Source organism: Syngnathus floridae, chromosome 20 (genome assembly GCF_059516105.1).
Source record: "Syngnathus floridae isolate MCC-2025c chromosome 20, RoL_Sflo_1.0, whole genome shotgun sequence".
NCBI lineage: Eukaryota > Metazoa > Chordata > Actinopteri > Syngnathiformes > Syngnathidae > Syngnathus > Syngnathus floridae.
Window position 1 is genome coordinate 1,394,710 of NC_142432.1, and position 18,793 is coordinate 1,413,502.

The window sequence follows — 18,793 nt, forward strand, 5'->3', positions numbered from 1 at the left end:
ATTAATATTAGGAGCAAGTGTAGCAAGAGTAGCAATAATGTTATGGGCAGTATTTTTTTTCCATCTGTCCCTCCATTGTCCTCATCTTAATCAAGGTCAGGTCATGGTGACAATAGCCCAAACAGGGAAGCCCAGACGTCCCCCTCACCCAACTTGGGCTATCCCCGGGGCCTCTTCCCTGTGGAATGTGCCTGAAACCCGAAGCCATCCTAACCGAGAAACCTTATCGATGGAGAGGAGCACCTAGAATTTTTTCTGCACCTCACTAGCAATAATGCACTGAAATAATGTGACTGGATTTTGGATGCAGGTTTGGCTATTTGCCAAGTAAAAATTTATAAACAATTATAATTTTTGGGAAATTTGTATATGCGTCCAATATATGTTAAGTATAAAATTTAAACTTACTAATTTTTTTTTTTTTTTAGTATGACAATAATCTTTATCTTTATAATCTGATAGCCATCTGATACACTGAAAATGAATGATTTCTCAACTAAAAGCACAGAAATAATCCGGCTCAATTTCTTCCGTTTTTGCCCAATCTATGTTGGGGCAGATGAATTGGGTTCTTTCCAAGATGTCAAATGATGTCAGCGTTGTTTTGATATGACATGCTTTGCCAAATGTTCATCTGTCTGTCATTCAAGTTGTGACTGTGAAGCCTGATAAATGGGCTGTGTTTATTTCTGTCAGAGTCAGCAGCTGGTGACTCCATGTCAGCGGCAAGGAGATAGAGGCCTTTAGGGCAACAGTAGCATTGTGAGTGTGGGTTTGTGCGTCGCATGTGTGTCCCCCCACTCTGAGGGCAATTTGGGGGAGGGAGGCTTGGTTGATTAAACATGCAAATGAATGCTTATCTTCCTCCAACACCAGATATTGGTGCAAATAGATAAGAAGCAACCATAGTTGGATGCCAGAGAGGCAGACGTAGAAGAGGGAGAGGAACACTGCAAGCAAAACATTGACAGTGAATAGCAAAAATTGAAAAGAGTGCAAAAAGTGCACCCTTGGTGGAAAAATGCCATTAGCCAAATTGTTTAAAAAGTAATTTCCGCTTGTAAATTATACAAGACGGCACCTGATGGCTATTCACCAACTTTTGTCACTCTGGTACAAATCAGCAACATAATTGATCAGTTTGGTTTTTTTTGCACAGTAGCATTATGTTGGTTTGCCCTGCAGACCACTGTGTTGATCCAAACCAGGTGATAAATGTGCCAGAGACGTATAATAATAACGTCCAGTTGTTGTTTTTTTGCCTCATATCCACAACGCTTCAGTGTATGGGCATCGTCGACTTAACTCCTTTGGTGCTTGTGTAATGTTGGGAAAAGTCCTTTAATGTGCATTTATGTGGAAATAATCTGAGGAAATGCTTTGTTTCTCACACAAGATCAGGAAGCTTTTAAAATATGTGTTTAAAGCATTCCTCGCTTGTATTTTTGTGGCTGGATGCATACAGTGACATTTTCATCTGCGGCTGAGCGAAAAGTTTACAACCGGATTAATTGAAAGCGGATTAGAAACGGTTTTATTAGAGAGAAATAAGTGCTAGAGATGCTATAGAGAAGAAAAATACCCCTGGTCGTCTTTTGTGATGCCACCGCAGAGAAAAAAAAAAAAGTATGATAGTTATCACAAAACCAGAAATTAAATGGACTGAGCTTGGCTGCTCAATGAATGAAATATTGACATTGCACAAAATGTATCAATTCCATCCAGAAAATCTGATTGTGTTCAATTTTGGAAGTTATACTTTGACTTTGTCTATAACCCCAATTTCTACAGTTTCTCCCTTAATTTGAAAGTCTAAGAACTATAATCATAGAAAAGAAGACGGAAATAAACGGAAAAACATTTGCTCTGGACCCTGACGTTTTATCCAGCACGATTACCTCGGAGTCCCTGCAGGGATCCTAATACATGAAGTAAAATAAAATCAAAGACAAGACAAATTATTTATAAGATGAATGCATTGAAAATAAAAATAGTGTATCCTCTCTATTTTATTGCCTGACAAAGAATCATATCCGAGCTAGCAAGATAGTAAAGAGAGTGTAGATTAAGATGATAAAGTCAGCATCTTTATGTCCTTTGAGCCAGGGGTTGAACATCGGGGCAGAGTCCCCCCAAAGGCCATAACTGCATGCTGTGATTACACTCCTCGTAGTGACTTAGGGCCATCTCCGGATTTATCACTGTTGGAATAGTTGCCCAGTCGCATTACAATAAATTGTTACAATACTAAAATAAAATGCACATCATATATTTATTTACGTACAAGTCAATTGATTCATACGTAATAGTGTTCTGTGCATTTTATTGTCTGGCAAACCTCTCTACTGCTAATCGTATTGTTCTAAGAGAACAATTTTGCCATCATGATTTTCCTGATGTCCTTGGCCAACCCCGGGGGGGGGGGCATCGAAGGCTATGTGGTTTTAGATTGCCTCGTGATGAGTGATTTGGTGCTGTTGGGACCTGAACTGGTCTCTCGCTTCCTGAGGTGAGTGCGAAAACATAGATCGGAGGAAGCAAGATGTTAAAGCTTTTGTTTATCATGCTTCCTTGACATTGGAGCCTTCAGGTTACAAGTTTTGGAGGGAAAAAAAAAACATCTGCTCTGGCCTTGCATGAATCTAGATATGATTATTTGCAACATATTTTGTGGGTGACTCCAGCTCTTAGCAGAGAGACCGAAAAATCAGCCTCACCCTGTTGTATCCACTACCCAGGTAGCTGCAGCATGTGTGTGTGCCCTCTGGGTTTTAGATGAAGTCGTTGAGTCATTGTAGTCTAGACGTGATGATATACTATGATAGCTCGACCAGCCAGTCTCTCTCACTACTTAATTAAAAGCTCCTGTCTCACGGTTTCATTGCCTGTCACATCCGATCCTTCTCATCCATCAACTTCATACGGCTTACAGTATATTCCCACATCTATGCAATCATATGTGTGTAGCTTTATCAAATTTTACACCTCTACACACCTCCACTGAGTGTGTTTTGCGGTCCGCAATGTTATTTGTCTCCGTGTTGTGAAACATTTGCTGTCAAGCCAGTAGTTGCACTAGAAAAATGTGAAGCATGAGTAATAGGTTAACAGTGAATGACAGTATTATTGTTTTCTTATTGAGTACTTTTTTGATGCCTTGAGTGATGGATTTGATAATAGTGTACATCCATTCAATTTGTTCTGTTGGGATTCCAAATGTTACCTGTTGAGCGGCAGCGTGCACACAAGATTAAGGTACCGATCTCTCTTCTTTTTATTTATTCATATTTTTGCGCATCTTGAGCACGTCTGTCTCACAGAGAGGAATTCAGTTCTTTCTTCTCCCTCTGCTCCTCTCATAAAAATCATATTTCTCAAGCAGCTAGTCCAGGGTATAACAGCCTAGCTCCTGAAGTCATTAGGGATGGGCTCCAGTTATCCACAACCTTAATGAGGATATATTGCATAGAATATCAAGGTGTGGGGGAAAAACAAGCTGTAGTGAATTTAACCCTGGTCAAAACCAACTTTTAATTTTTACTTCTCTGTGTCCCTGAATGTTTTTTTGACACTTTTTTTTTTTTAAATGACTGTTTTCTCACATATCGGGGTTTTGAGATTGTGTCATGTTTTATTTTTAAGTTTGACCTATAAAAGGTTGCGCAGTAGGAAATGTACCATGCATTTGATTGTATAGCAAAGACATTTCAGAAATAAATTAATTGATGAATATTACTCAAAACATATATTATTGATATCCATATTATGGAAACATTTTGAAGAACAAAAATGCGGCATTATATCGGGTAACATTTGAACCGTTTCCTACTAAATTCATATGTGACCTTTAACCGTGACATCAATGTGGAGCTACCATAGTGTTGAGAAAAAACCAAAGGGGTCATGAAGAGGGTCTTTTTCAAGCACATCCATCCATCCATCAAACACTTTGCCACTGTAATGGTCTTCCTCTGAAGCAAAAGTACTGATAGTGATTCCCTCTAAATCATACGTTAGATTATCCCCCAGCGGCTTGAGTGATTTAGGCTGCCTCGGCCCCTAAACCTTGGGATCCAACCAAGACATCAAACCGCTGCTCTCGACTGTGAAGCCTGACCGTGTCGCATCAAAGTGAGCGTGCGCATGAGCGCTTCACAGCTTGCCATGTATTTTGGAGAGTGAGAACAGGGCGTACCTAATTCAATATCCATGATCTTGACAAAGGTTTTGAATAGGTCACATGCAACCAGTTCTTTATAAAAGTATTGAATTGAAAGTGAACGATAGATACCCTTCCCTTCTTCACAACACGGTCGTCACATTCCATATAACTCTCCGGTCCGCTGAAGGATTGCTCCATGTCGAAAAATGGAGATTGACAATCAGTCATAGGTGACTCCCACGGGGTAGCCTGTCTGACGAACACTGATGACAAGATTGTCGAGCCCTTGCTTTCTGTTTTCTGTATTACTCAGTGGTGTGCCATATTGACAGCTAATACATTTTAATTTTCTGCCTTTAAGACTGGCAAGACAATGTTTTCCCTGACAAACAACTCTTTTAAAACATATCCAAATTTAAAATCAGCACTATTCTAAATTTCCACAGTTTTATGGATCTAGTCAGAGTACTTTTGGCAAACAATGATTTATTGTTAGGACTTTAATTTCCGTTTGTGTTCGGCAGCACTGTACTCATGCAGTTCATATGCAAATTTGTACTGCTAATACTAAGACTATTTAGTGAATTGTGTCCAGTTGAATTGGGCTCAATGGACCCACAAATGCATGTATCCCATACTAATATTTTCTGTTTACATCACCTTGTAATAAAGCAATTGCGAGAAAAGGAGCTCCAGCTTGCTTGTGCTACCACGCACGCATAATTTAAACAGTGCATATCGCAAGGTTCAACAGAGGCAAAAAAAAATCCATTCGGAATAGCATGGCCCAAGCATTGCAATTGAATCTTGTGATTTCCAAGACCTTAGCTGTTTTTTTTTTTTTTCTGCTGCCTCATCCCAAACACAATTGGAAATGACTAAAAAGGCTCAAAAATAGAAAAAGTAGGGGGAAAAAAAGCTGAAAATTGTTTTTCTCTAGTGCTGGGTTGGTGCCAGTAGGAAAATGCAGCCTTAGACTTGCAAGCCAAACGATCAACTTGCCAAACAATATGAACACGATGTGAATGAGAACCAAATCTTAATAGATAAGCACTTTATGAATATGTCCATCATTAATTTTAATATATTAATCATTTAGAAATTACAGGAAGTCGCTAAGTCTTTAGCCTCTTTGGAGTTCTACAGCTATCAATATCCTAATAGAAATTTACCAGAACGGCCTGCTACATGAGATCAGGTAATACTGTAATGTACTTCAGAATTGGTGAAGCAGCATGTGGCTCATTGCCCAATATGTTCTCTCTCACATTGTTTATATTAAGATTTAATGGTCACAATGCAATACACGCTTAGTATAACGTTGTATTAATACCAAAGAATTGGAAGTTTGTGAGGTGCTTGACAAAGGCTTGCCTGCGAGAGAAAGCTGCACTCTGCATATATCTCAACTGAATTTTTCAGCACTAAGCTCCATTGTTTTTTTTTCTTTTGTGTGTGTGTGTGGAAATGTCGCTTTTTGTTGCAGCTGTCACTCCTCATGCATTGAAGGTAGTTTCAGTCAAGACTTTGACAAGTTGGCTTCTTTTCCAGCCTGACCAATTGAACTGTCAAAACTAATAAAAGTTTGTCTTAAGGCTTACTGGGAGCAAAATTCTGCAGCACAAAAAAAGTAGCAATAGTTTGCACGTCGACATGGACACAACACGTCTCTGTTGTACGACAATGCTTTTGTACTTAACAATCCCGAACATGCCTTTTATCCAGCACAAAGTCACACAGGTTTGATACAAACAAAAGGTAACACACAAGCAGATACACACATACGTCGCACAAAAGACAAGCTGGCAGGTTGTAGTTATCATGTCACCCTGTCATGCTGACAATGATGAAGCATTGATAATGGGTGTTATGGCAACCAACAGTGGGTGGGTATCGTCATAAACAGACAGATCTGCAAATGAACCAATGCTTCTGAACCCTAAAACTGAGTTTGTCGAATTTAATGTTGTAACGGCAGATACAATATGATACAATACTAAAATAAATAAAGTTATTCATAAAAAGTCATAACAAATATGACACAGTTTGCTTTAAGGAAATTAAATTGTCACAGCAGCAATAGTCACACTTGATGTAATGTGTTCTATTGTATTATGATTTCATATTCATTAAAGCACTTTGTTACAGCGACAGCTGTTGTGAAAATTGTATATAAATAAAGATGTATCCTAATGTATTTGTATTAATAATATATGCACAACCAATACAATACAAATAAAGATAAAATGCAGTGTTTAAGAGGAATTAAAAGGAACGTACATCTATAAAAAAAAGGAAAATGTCGCAAGTTGCTTTATGGCGATTAATACATATAGACAAACAGATTTGTGCTACAGTAATATTTGTATACAGTAACTGAAAAGAGGGAAATACACTATATTATTGCCAATGATAATGATGAATTATGATGTACCAAATATGTGCTGTGTATGGAGCAGGCATAATACATATTATTTGAATACTTCAAATTGTCCATGTGAATAATAATATATCATAATATTGATCGCAGATATGCATTAAATAGCGTATATATCAACCACTGTACATACATGGACCAAATGCTACTGTATTTATTTTAAGAGCAGTCGAGAGTGTGTCGGGGGCGGTGGTGTTTCCTCTCAGCCGGAAAACTCGGGTTCAAGCTAGCATGTCCACAGCCATCCATCCTGCTAATTCAGCAAGGTCGGCACATGATGCCGAAGGCCTTGCAGCTTCTGTTTACACTACAACTGACCTTGGCATATCACATATGACATTTAACGACTTATGAAGGGCGTGGGTGCTGAGATTCTGAACACTGTTGTGAACACGCTGCATTGTTTTAAAGAAGTTCTGACTAAAAGTTTTTGAGATGCCATTTTTTTTTCCCCAGCCTACTGTGCTGGCTGCAGAGTGTTGTACGCATCTATTTTAATGTTGCACGCCGCCTTCAGATTCGCCAAGGTTATCTGCATTTTGTCTTTTCATGTGTTTTTTTGAGCTGGTGCCACGTTGCCAAAACATATTTTTCTAAAAGTGAAGGAAAGAAGCTTTGCTTGTGACATAGTATACACATTTGACCAGACCTCAAAATGACATCAATTCCATTAAGATATAAATGTGTAGTTTTAGTTGAGTGATGTTTGATTAGATTAGCAGAGTGCGTTGTGAAATGTAGTAAGTGTTGAGAGTGCCGTTATGTAAAGCGTCTCTTCATAACTGGATTCCTATTTTAAGAAAGTGGCAGCCTGTTGGGGTTCAAGTGTTGCGGTATTCCGAGCGGGCAAAGTAGAATGATGCTGCTGTACTTTCATGTTTGTCAGCCTTGTCTCAACTCTCGAGATAGTTTTTTCTTGCTTATTTTCTTACTGCTTAATCCATCTGTTGCGAATGACATACTTTTTATAAATATAAAGTAATGCAAGTAAATATTATAGGTTATATAGAAAAATAAATGACATATGAACTTACAATTGTAGCATATACAGAGAAATGCATTTGGTTATTTGAACATTTTCATCGGTCTGGGAACTAAAATGGTGGATTGTCTGCTAATGTCTCATAGCTAATGATGATTTAAATGGAAACCTTAGTCTGCATTTTCCTCTCACAGTATTCATGTTTACATTCAAAGATTTCATCCTTTTTATGATTAATAAATAATCCTGGATTTCTAAGGACTCTGCACCAGACATGAATTTCTGCTTCTCTTTATAACAAAATAATGTTTATGCTTTTCTTGCAGTTCGGCTGATGAACAGTTTCGTTGGAACGCTCAAGGTAACTAACATTTACAGCTTCATCTCTTTTTTTACATTTGCTGCACTTTCTTTTATTCAAAGTATCATTGATTGTGTTGTACTTTCTCAGCGGATGGACAAAAGGATATTGAGGATGAGTTGACCACAGGTTTGGAGTTGGTGGATTCCTGCATCCGTTCCCTCCAGGAGTCAGGAATCCTTGATGGTGTGGAAAGTGAGTGTGTTTATCGACAAAATGTTGTTTGTGCATCCCCAAGGATTTCTGTGTGTGTGTGCGTGTTTGTTTTCAGATAATAAGAGCGAATTTAAAAAGAGCCTGATTGAACTTTAATTATTTCCCATGTTGCTCTCTTGACATTCCGCAAAGCAAACCTGGAAACCAAAACAAAGCACAGTTCGAGCCAAAAAACACTAGAGAAGAACTCATTAGAATTTTTACTTTTTGTATTTACTCTCAAATAGTTCATTTGTAGATAACAAACATTCTTTCATTTTTTTTTTAAATCCTAAATTGCGTCAAAATTTAAAAGATCAAGGTCTCCTTATCTATAAGTCCTTTTCACATTTCCACTATGAGAAGGCATTTTTTGCAGAATTAGGAAAAACAAGAAGCACTTGCGCTTTAGCTTCAAATGTTTGATTTGGTCTAAAGAAGAAACAGCAATGTTGTGAGCTGGAAACTTTAAAATACATCAGAGATATTCTGTGGAACTAGACTTCCTATTCGTGAGCACTTATGCTAATTTGGTAATGATAGCAGAGGGTACAGCTTGGTGTGACATATTTTCATTTCTGGTTTATTCCGATAAGAAAGTGTAAGTACACGCAATGCAGCGAGAGCAGATTTGAAACATATGCTTGGTGGAAATAGTGCTTTGTGAAAGAGAATGCTTTTGTGATAGCTCCCATTGTGATGCTCCTGCTGTTCTTCAAATGCGCATTCAAATGCACATATCCGAAAGCATCTCGCTCCATGTGTGGGTGCTGATGAATTCAATTCATCGTGTAGTGTGATAGAAGAAGAACAAAAAATGTCACATTTTCTCTACGTGTCTGTTCCGAGTTGCAGATATCTTTAAACACGCACACGCGTTTCATTTCATAGCGTTAGAATGCAATGATAAGCGCCTGCAAACACACACACACTATTAATCATAAATGCATGTCACACACACACATTCACCTTCAGTTCCACAACTGAGCTCCAAACTACCCATCGCCAACCCACTTTGCAGGAATTTTGAAACAAACATTTAAACACTGTACATATTTTTTTCTTCACACGGGTAACAACAAAGCTCTCTTTGACGGCTTCGGGAGCTCCGATTCACACAAAGTCGTGGTTAATAATTCATGACAAGCAAGGGATTGCATGGGGATGGGATAAGACAAGTGTTTTGTGAAGGCAAGAAGCCGAGGAGGTTGATCTGGGTTTTCGGGGAGAAAGTCGTCGGATGATAGAGACTGAGAAATAAGACTACATTTGTTTTTCTGGGGTACTACATGCTCATGGTAGGCTTGAAGAGGGTGTTGTATTCATTATTTGTTTCATATTGTGGTCATGGTTTATTGATTCCGAAGTCTCTTCCTGGCAAATGAACTCTTGAGTACCTGTGTACCACGGCGAAGCTTTAGAATAATTCAGGATGGATTTCAAACCAAAAAAAATACTCTAATTAAAAAAGAATAATTGTACAATTTCCTTCTAAATATTTATGAGATATTTTACCAAAATGTCCTGTGTATTCTGAGCTAAGCACTGCACCACCGTGTAGCCCCCTTTTTTTTTTTTTTTTTTAATCATTTCATTAATGTGGTGCATCCACCATGAGAGCTGTAATTAGGCACATCACAGGCATATCAGTCTTTTTGTCAGAAATGCAAAGAGACAGCAAAGGAGTAAAAATAGTCACTTAATGAAATATATATGAGACATGGGAGCACAAGTCACAGACCTAACTGCCCTTGAATAAAACACAATGTGATATCAACACAAATGCACTCATCCACACCACTGGCTATTGAGAGGTTTGATAACAGTGACCTATTTAATCCCACTCGCATTTTCAAATACACTCGCTGGCCAGTCATTTGATTCAGTTAGGTAAGCAAAATGTTCAAAATACTTGGTGTGGAATACAGTGCAGTAAAAGCAGAATTTTCATTCAATTTGTTTACACTATAGAAAAATAGGTCATGCAGATGAATTGTCGATGTGTTTGTTTTTGGTTTGTTAGTGTGCCTCAAAAATAAAGCAGAGTATGATTTTTTTTTATTTTTTATGTTTTAGAATTGTTAGTCTAAAGGAATTATCAAATAATTGAGACTACCGAGGAGCCCGAGGCACGAAGTGAGTAAAAGTAGCTTGAAAAAAGTTGCTTATTCTCGATTCCTCGCCAAGGTCTAACATCCGTGCATTGTGCAAAAGAGTTCAAATGGAGGTTTATTCAAGTGGAAGGCGCCAGGTAACTTCCAACACGTTTCAGCGAGGAAACCTATGGAGTTGTTCTGTCGATTACAACTTCTTTTCAGCCGCCCTCCTCCTCCTCCTTCCATGTTCTCTGTTTCTTTTTCCCTCTGCTAATAAATTATGTATGCCATCTCCAACTCACTGAGTGCTGCACTGCTGCACTATCTGCTCTAAATTGTGCTCTCTCTCTTTCTCTCTCCCTCGCTTCCCCATTTCACTCTTTGCCTCTCCATCACTCCCCCTTCATCCCCGTCTACTCTTTGAATCTCTCCCTGGTCTTTTCTCTCCTTACATATATGCACACATGCACGCTCGCATGACAAACTCAACCCCCCACCCAACCGACTCTCGTGTGTGTCCGTAGGACCGGCGCTCCTCTCCCAGAGTTCCTTGCAGCTCAACTCCACCCCGGAGGCTTCGCTCCAGTACTCTGCCAGCTACCATAGCAACCAGACCCTCGCCCTTAGCGACAACATCTCCGCAGCATCTCCTCAGCGCAGCGGGCAGGTTGGAGGAGCCGTGCACAGCTATAACCAGGTAGGATATGCTGAAAACCTGAGCAGTCAAAACAACATCATCATTTTAACTTGCTGTTTACTTTTTTAGTAGTTAGAGCACTTGACGGATTCATTTGAACATCCTGCATGGAGTTTTACGACAAGATGTTTTGATGATAGCTCTCGTCACTCTTCATCTTTTGCGGGCTTTTATTTCCGCATCAAACAATCGCACGCATCTCGTGCATTCCCGTCATGCATTAATGAAGAGGTTCAGAGCTGGCATTTTCAAGTTTTCCAACATGGTTAAAGCTGTTATTAAGGAGACAGGTAATAAGCTGTTCAACCACACACACACACAATTAAGAACAATCAAAAGCACCCCAGTGAGTGTTGTGTTTATGAGGACCTGAGAAATAAAGATGCAGTGGAATCCACATCATAATCACAGCAGTGTGTTAATGAAGAGTAATTCAGCACGTCAAGATTTCCAAGGTGATGCATGATGGCTATAAAAGTGCTTATTTGCCCACCAGGGGCGTCGCAAACAGACGCTCAGATGCCTGTCGTCATTAATAACTGCAGTCAATTTTTAAGATATTTGGGCCTTTTTTTTTTTTTAAGTTTCCAGGGTTTTGAATATGACATGATTCCATATTATTTATTGTCATATTTGTGCCGTGGGAGTGTTTCTTTCTTCACCTCCTTCTTGTGTCACCCTTGTTCTGTGTGTTTCTATGGCTCTATGTGTAATCGCCTCTCATGTTTTGGCCTTGTCAGTGTAATTGGGCCAGAGCTGTCAGAGAGGGTCATGAATTGACTTTTTCACAAGCTACCGCTGCAGCTCGATTGGGCAGGTGCACCCTACAGGCATGTCCACTATGTGCATGTTTTTATTGACATGTGCTTGGAAGAGCCTGACTCGGGTATTGTTTTGATATTTTTGTTATTGTGTGTACACGAGGACTTTTAATGTGCCATTTTAGGCTGATTTGGAGCAAAAAAAAGAAAGGAGCCGGTGCTCTTCTGCAGGGTATTTCTAACCCTGAGAGGCTTTGCTTTAATAATACATGCATATATGGCACCTCAACTACTCAAGTATTTTAGTTGCAGAAATAGCACTGCAAAGGTGATATCCAATACAATGGAGAAACTTTGCTCTGGCCTGCTAATCATTTCATCGCCTTCCTAATGGCACATCAATTTGTCGTAATGCTGCCTTTAACGTGATCAACTTTCCTAGATCATTATTGAAGGCACTTTTGGGTGCCGTATTTCATTTTTGCTAGCAATTGGCTTTGTAAGCTAGTATGAGTTCCCATCATGATTATTCCTTGGGTGAATGTTGATGAAGACGTGAGATCTGACTGGGACCACTTTTAATTAGTTTCTCCCAAAAAACATTAGTAATTGGAGGTGTATGTTAATTATAATTAATGTGTGTGGGGGTGGACTGAAATTTTTGTATACTGTATATATCCTTATTTCACCCCAACATACAATATTGGTTATACAATTTGGAAAGAATTAAAAAAAAAAACATGTTTATTTCTATTAGGAAAGTCATTAGGTTGTTTTGATGTGAATTTGTAATTTATTCATGAAGGTTACATGGAAAATAAGACGATTTCAGCAAATAATAATGAGCAGCTGAGGAAGCTGTTAAAAGGAAATGATAATTAGGTGGGGTCCAATTGACAGAAGTTGTACCACCAAGAAGTCTTCATGTATCAAGTCATTGAAGTCACAGGCTGACCAACCGTATGCAAATTTGACACGAGAGCAAGTTCCAGAGCTGTGAGCCTTTCAAATATCTGTGTTTTACATTCGTGGAGTGATGCATTCCTTTTTTATGATCACAGTATTCATTGTTTATTAATTTAATAATTATTGTATTATTTGATTTGATTAAATGACATGTAAAAGTCTGATTACAAGATTTTGAAGCGACACCTCCCCCTTTTGACTGTGGTCCTAATTCATCCCTCAGCTATGCAACTTGTATTTTGTCTTCTTCATCCAGTGAAAGTTTTGCTGAGCAGGCATGGCCTTTTTGCACTGTTGCAACAATTCTGCATACGTGAACACCCTTCGTGCAGTCACACACACACCTCTTTTCGATGCAATTTATTCTTGCCATTAATTGAGGTGAGCCAGAAAGAAAGTAGGTTTTTTTTTTGTTATTTTGTTTTGCAAGGCAAAGTGAAATCACACCAGTGCTGCTTCAAGGTGACTGTGTGCTTGCGTGATGGTCTATTATAGCTGCTCGGGTGAGTAATAATGTATCTGGATCACCTTTACAGCTTTAAGTATCAACATAAGGCTGCGAGGCTCAGCTGAGCACTGGCATATGTCCTCTCCCTCCCACTGCTGTGTGTGAAGACCAAGGCAGCAAGTTCTCATGAGAATTTAATCAGAAATTGTGCCAAATGTTGGAAGTGAGCACAATTTGTTGCCACCTGCCACAAAACAATTGCTGAATACCAATTTGTAGAAATAGGATGTTGATGTGTGTTCTACACACAGAAGCCGGTTCATAGTTATATTTGGCTCACATTCAAAGTGAGTTTATTCGTAAATGTATTTGAAATCTCAACATGGTGCCAAAAATGGTTTTGATGTGTATTCCGCATGGATTGTGCATCATTCAAAAGCCAATAGGCCGTTTAATGCTAATGGGCCCTAATTAGAAGAACCTGGTTGTTTTATTGAAAATTTTTCATGATACATACATGATCATAAAAATTAGAGCATGCCCATGGGATACACTGTGGAGGATTCCAACCGTGCATTTGTAGTTTTTCAAAGAACAGGACACAAAGGAAAACATTTGTTCTCTAATTGCAAAGCATTACTTTGTACTCGGGAATCCAACTAAATTCTTGTGGGGAAACCGCTCACAATAGACCTCGTGGCTAGCATTTTATCTTGGCTTTAGCCAGCTTCACAATAGCTGAGGAAAGATGTCGATCTTCTTTTGATTTGGATGTTGGGGAGATGAAGCAGTTGGAGTACAATTAAAAACAAAACATTGGTATGAATTTTGATTGAACGCCGAGGGATTTGAATCACAACTTTATTTAACTTGGATGGCTTGAATAACGAGTGACGGGGTTTATGTGACAATACATGATATTAAATATGTTAATACACAAAGCGTTGTCTTCTCGACTTTGAGTAGGTGGTACAACGAGGCTTAATGAGAGATTATTTCGGTCAGAGCAGCTCCTCCGAGTTCATCGTCTGCTTCCGAGAGTCTGTTTGAATCCCCCTTCTGTGTTCTGTTGGGATTTCATTAGGTTCTCTCTGAGGTTCATGCAGACCTCCTCGTGCAAAGATATGACTGAAGTCATTGAGCATAAAAGTTTATTAATGCTCCCTATTGTTCATCTCTTTCATTCTCATTTCATCTACCCTGCATTTCTCCCCCAACCCCTCACTATGGAATTCTTCATCCTTCCTCCACTGTATTTCTTCCACCAACCCCCTAGGTGACTTCGAGCCGTGCAGCCCAGCAGCAACAATCACAAAGTGGGGCAGGGTCGGGTAAGTGTTCACCTTTCCCTCTTTTCTTTTTCCAGCCTCTGGTCAATTAGCCATAACTTTTATGATATTAATGAATCAAGCTGACGGCCCGTGACACTTTGCCGAGTTGCTAAAATTTGACGACACTGACAGTTATGCACGGCACCTTAGATTTAAAAAAAAATAATACTTGTAAGATGGTGGAAGTGATTTACGACAATTTATACATTAGGGGTGTCCAAACTTTTCTGCAGCTCATTCAAAATGATGCAGCGCACATTCTCTGTTATATTTAATTAGAAGACACGCATTATACAATCATGTTCGAGCCATCCAGCCTCATCTTATTCATCCATCTTTTGACATTTATCTGGAGTGGGGACCCTATGGCGTCCCCTATGCCTGATGAGCTACGACTCTAGTGCAATATAGGTCTACGCTCAACATAAATGATAGTCTGGGTGCTTTATTGTGTATCACCTGGACAACTAATGAGCTCTAATTAATTGAAAGCAATGTAGCAAATAATGCTTGGTTTGGATTGACACTGTCAGAGAGATACTGTGATTATTGTTGTGGCGGGAGAAGAGAGAAAATGATCACAGCATGATCAAATTCTAATATTTTCCACTGCAAACTGTGCTTAATAAGTCACTGACAGTGTCAATCAAAACTGTTTTTACTGTCACCGAAGCCTGTTGTGGTGAATTTCCTTGACAGCAGGTGCGCCTAATGATGTGGCCAGTGAGTGTTTGTCTATTGTGGATTGGCTTTTATCAGTCATTTATTGATGTCTTTATTAAAAACAGGAATTCCAGCAATGCAATAGTTAGAACGTCAATTGTTTTTTTTCTTCCCTTTGTCCTGTAGGCATCTATTACTCCAGCTCCACCTTACCTGCCCAGCGTGTCAACTCACCTCTTTGTGGCGGGGGAGGCGGTTCAGGGCCAGGTTCTCCCAATAAACTCCAACGCCTGGGATCGGCGTCTGATTCTCTGGGGTACTCCACCACTCAACGCTTGCCTTCCTCCTCATCCTCCTCCCCCAGCAAGCAGTGTCCCGCTAATCGACTGGCTAAGTCATTCAGGTACACGGGTGGCTGGGAATAAATTGCAGTGGGAAATGGGATCTAGACCTTATGTTGGGTTCCCCAAACTATGGGAAGACATTTAAAAGGTTGGTAAAAATAATTTAAAAAAAGGATTTTGCAGATGAATGATGTTTGTTGTCTCCTAGTACCAACGTTGCCGTGACAACAGGGGGTGGTGGAGGTTCTCCCCTGAGGTTGGCCTCTCCACCCAACTCCACTGGTGGAGGGGCAGGATCATCATCACCCCTTCATCAGGTAAAGACCTTCCTCAGGCATACTCTGGCTGCCAGTTTAATGTACGGTTAAGAAGTATAAAATTGAGCATTATCTGCCAAAGAGCAGCTTTTTATCCTGTTGTTCTAAATTTGAAAGCCTGTTTACAATGGACAAATATGAGACTTTTGTGTGGCACTTGAGCTCACCAAGTTATATAATGCTAAGTGCTTTCAAGTGATTTACACAAAGTGACAATTTCCATGCATAAAGCCACTGTAGGAAACTTGACCACGTGCAAATGGAAATAAAGGTGTGCAAATGGAAAAGTACAGGAACCAATTGTGGCAAAATGCATATACATCTGGTTGTCAACAGAGAGTGAATGAAGTAATTGGAACCGTTTCTGCACTTAATCTCTCTGACTCCCTGAGCTTATTTAGCAGTATTTGACTGAGAACTACTTCTTGGCATTGCAGATGAGCTCAGGCATCGGCAGTTATGCCACTTTGTCTCCCAAACGGCTCGCAGCTCACCATGCGTCCGACCAGTACAAGATTTCCCATGAGCTCTACGCAACTGCTACACTCCAGAGGCCTGGCAGTCTAGCAGGTGAGACACCCGTTGCATAAATTGTTATAGAAGGTATTGCAACTGTAAATTTACCATTCATTTGCACTTGCTTGGTAAGTCAGCACTTGCAGTGATGCTGTTTGAACAACTTGGTTCAACTGATCTCAATGGGAAACTTTATTTGCAATAACTTATTCCTGAGTGCATGCTGTCCGCATCATAAAACTTTTATTATCTGCATGGGCTGTATTGTATTAGCAGGTAGGTTGCTAGGTACTTTATTTACCTCTCAGGAATTCTTGGTAGTTATTCAATTAATATGAAATAGTATTATCCAGCCATGAATTCAACAAAATCTCACATCGCTGGTTTACCTCGGGCATCAGATTTTTGATATTAACTTGCAAATTAAAATCCGTTTTTTAACTACTTCATAAACAAAACTTAATTCAGATTGTTGTTCTTGCTCAATGTTCATATTATGGATATGAGTCAAACATATTTTAAGTTCACTCGGAAGAGCTATCAATGAAAACTTGCATCTCCAGCGAAAGCATTCTTTGGGTTGCTAAAAGAAAAACAGCTTGTGGGAAAATCTATACGGATATCAATACTACTATGTGTGTGTACGGTAGTGTGTAGGCCTAGTGTTATTTAAGCACCTGGGTTATGATGGACCCTCTTTGCTGCATATCAGTGCCTCGCTCAGCCATTCTGAAAAAGGTCAAGTGCTGCGTTTAAGTCGATTGAATTAACTGATCTGTGAACGACACCGTCGGCGTGTTGTGGTTAGTTTCTTGAGATTTACGTCCACATGATACCCTGCAAAATGTTTTGAGAGCAAACTACACTCTACAAAATACAACGTAACTGCTTGCAAGTGTTTTTCCTGATTGTATTGGATTTTAAAGATCGGAACGAGGCTATTTTCAGAAGAGGGAGGTGGAGGTGTGAATTCAAGAGGGATGGAACCATTTGTCCTAATACAGGGGATGGAAAAAATAGCAATGATTTTTTTATTATGTAGACATATATTGCTATTGAGGCATTTCTGCTTTGCTTTCTATTACGTTACTGGCACACTTGGCAATTTGGTGACAAAGGTAGACCAAACTTTAGACCGGCTGAAACCATGTCTAAGTTGTGGCGCAGATGATGTAATGGGATTTTGTTAAATTTGATCCACGTGTGTCATAATTATGACATTAGCTTTGAAGGCATTTAACTGCAAAAACTATGACCTATGAAAATACCAGAAGAAAGAAAACTCCACTGATTCTCTGCACTGTTAGACTGCACTTTGCACTAGAGCTTCAAAGTCTTTATTTCAATAAAACACAAATAAAAGTGCTACTGACGAGTAGGTGTAGCATTGTTTCGCAAACAACAAAAATAAAAGACTAATAATCATAAAGCGCTACTGACAAGCTGGGACAATGGGACCCACCATTGTGGAAACTGAAAGTGACAAATGAGAATAGAGTACAGCAAGGAGGGATACCAGAATAAGGCCAGAACTTAGCAGGGAAAACAAGCAAGACAATGAAGAAAAAAAACACATCTGACAAGAAGCAGAGTGGAATCCGAGAGCGGGCCACAATCCAGAAAATTGTAAAGATAAAGAAACGGTGCAGTGCAAAATATGCGAGCTGATAGTCTCCAGTGCTTCTAATTGCTTGACTCCTTTGTTGCCTAGGGGACACATTGAAGAGCCAAATGAGAGAAAAACTCTGAGTGAATCATGACAATAGTCCACTGATTAATTCTTCCCATCTTGACTTGGTAACTCATAGAAAATTGCAAAGTGGGATGAGGAAAGAAAGTCATTCATGTGTAGTAGCAGCGACACTTGAATTGTTGACTTTGAATGATGTTGCCTGAGGCACAGTTATGATCCTTTTGCATGGTCAAGTATAAAGCTTTGCTCTATTTCAGAATTAACTGACCATGACATTTGCTGGAAGTACATATATAGTTGAGTCATTGAAAAGAATAAACTACTCTTGTTTCCTCACTTTCTTGTCATTTGGTGGTCGTATATATATTTTTTCCACACGGCTATTTTAAACAGCGTGGGTTGTGTCACTCACCTAATTGGAAAAGAATACCAAATAGACTGCAAATGAATTTAATGTAATATTTGCTTTGAATTATTTTCACACAACAATAATCACAAAGGAGCCAATGTTCATTCATACATTTTATAATTCTTATTTGACTGAATTAAACATCACGGCTATTTTTGGCACCATTCGTTTCTTCTTTTCATTTTCCTTCTTCGAAGAAAGAGGTCAGTACAAAAAATGACTCAGGAAATAAAACCCAATTGATAGAGACTTCAAAGATGAAGGGAGCCAACTTGGATGAGTCATGCTGTTAAGTGGGTGTGTCTTGACTCTTTATTAGCTGGCTAACTTGCAAATTCGGTCACTTTCTGTCTTAATCTAGCTCGTTTTACAGCCTTCCCGCTGATTTCTCGTCTCTGTCATTGCAGCACGACTC

The 18,793-nt window shown here is 39.3% G+C and overlaps 1 protein-coding gene across 3 annotated transcripts in view; it reads left to right on the top strand.

Moving 5' to 3' along the window:
* ctnnd2a (catenin (cadherin-associated protein), delta 2a) overlaps positions 1-18,793 on the top strand; it is a 119,776-nt gene that overhangs the window by 45,538 nt on the left and 55,445 nt on the right. For all 3 annotated transcript variants that reach the window (XM_088364220.1, XM_088364223.1, XM_088364222.1), the window contains 7 exons: positions 7,908-7,942; positions 8,033-8,137; positions 10,758-10,930; positions 14,382-14,436; positions 15,286-15,502; positions 15,652-15,760; positions 16,198-16,330. In XM_088364220.1, coding sequence (XP_088220346.1) covers positions 7,908-7,942; positions 8,033-8,137; positions 10,758-10,930; positions 14,382-14,436; positions 15,286-15,502; positions 15,652-15,760; positions 16,198-16,330 — 827 coding nt within the window. The remainder of the gene's footprint in view (positions 1-7,907; positions 7,943-8,032; positions 8,138-10,757; positions 10,931-14,381; positions 14,437-15,285; positions 15,503-15,651; positions 15,761-16,197; positions 16,331-18,793) is intronic.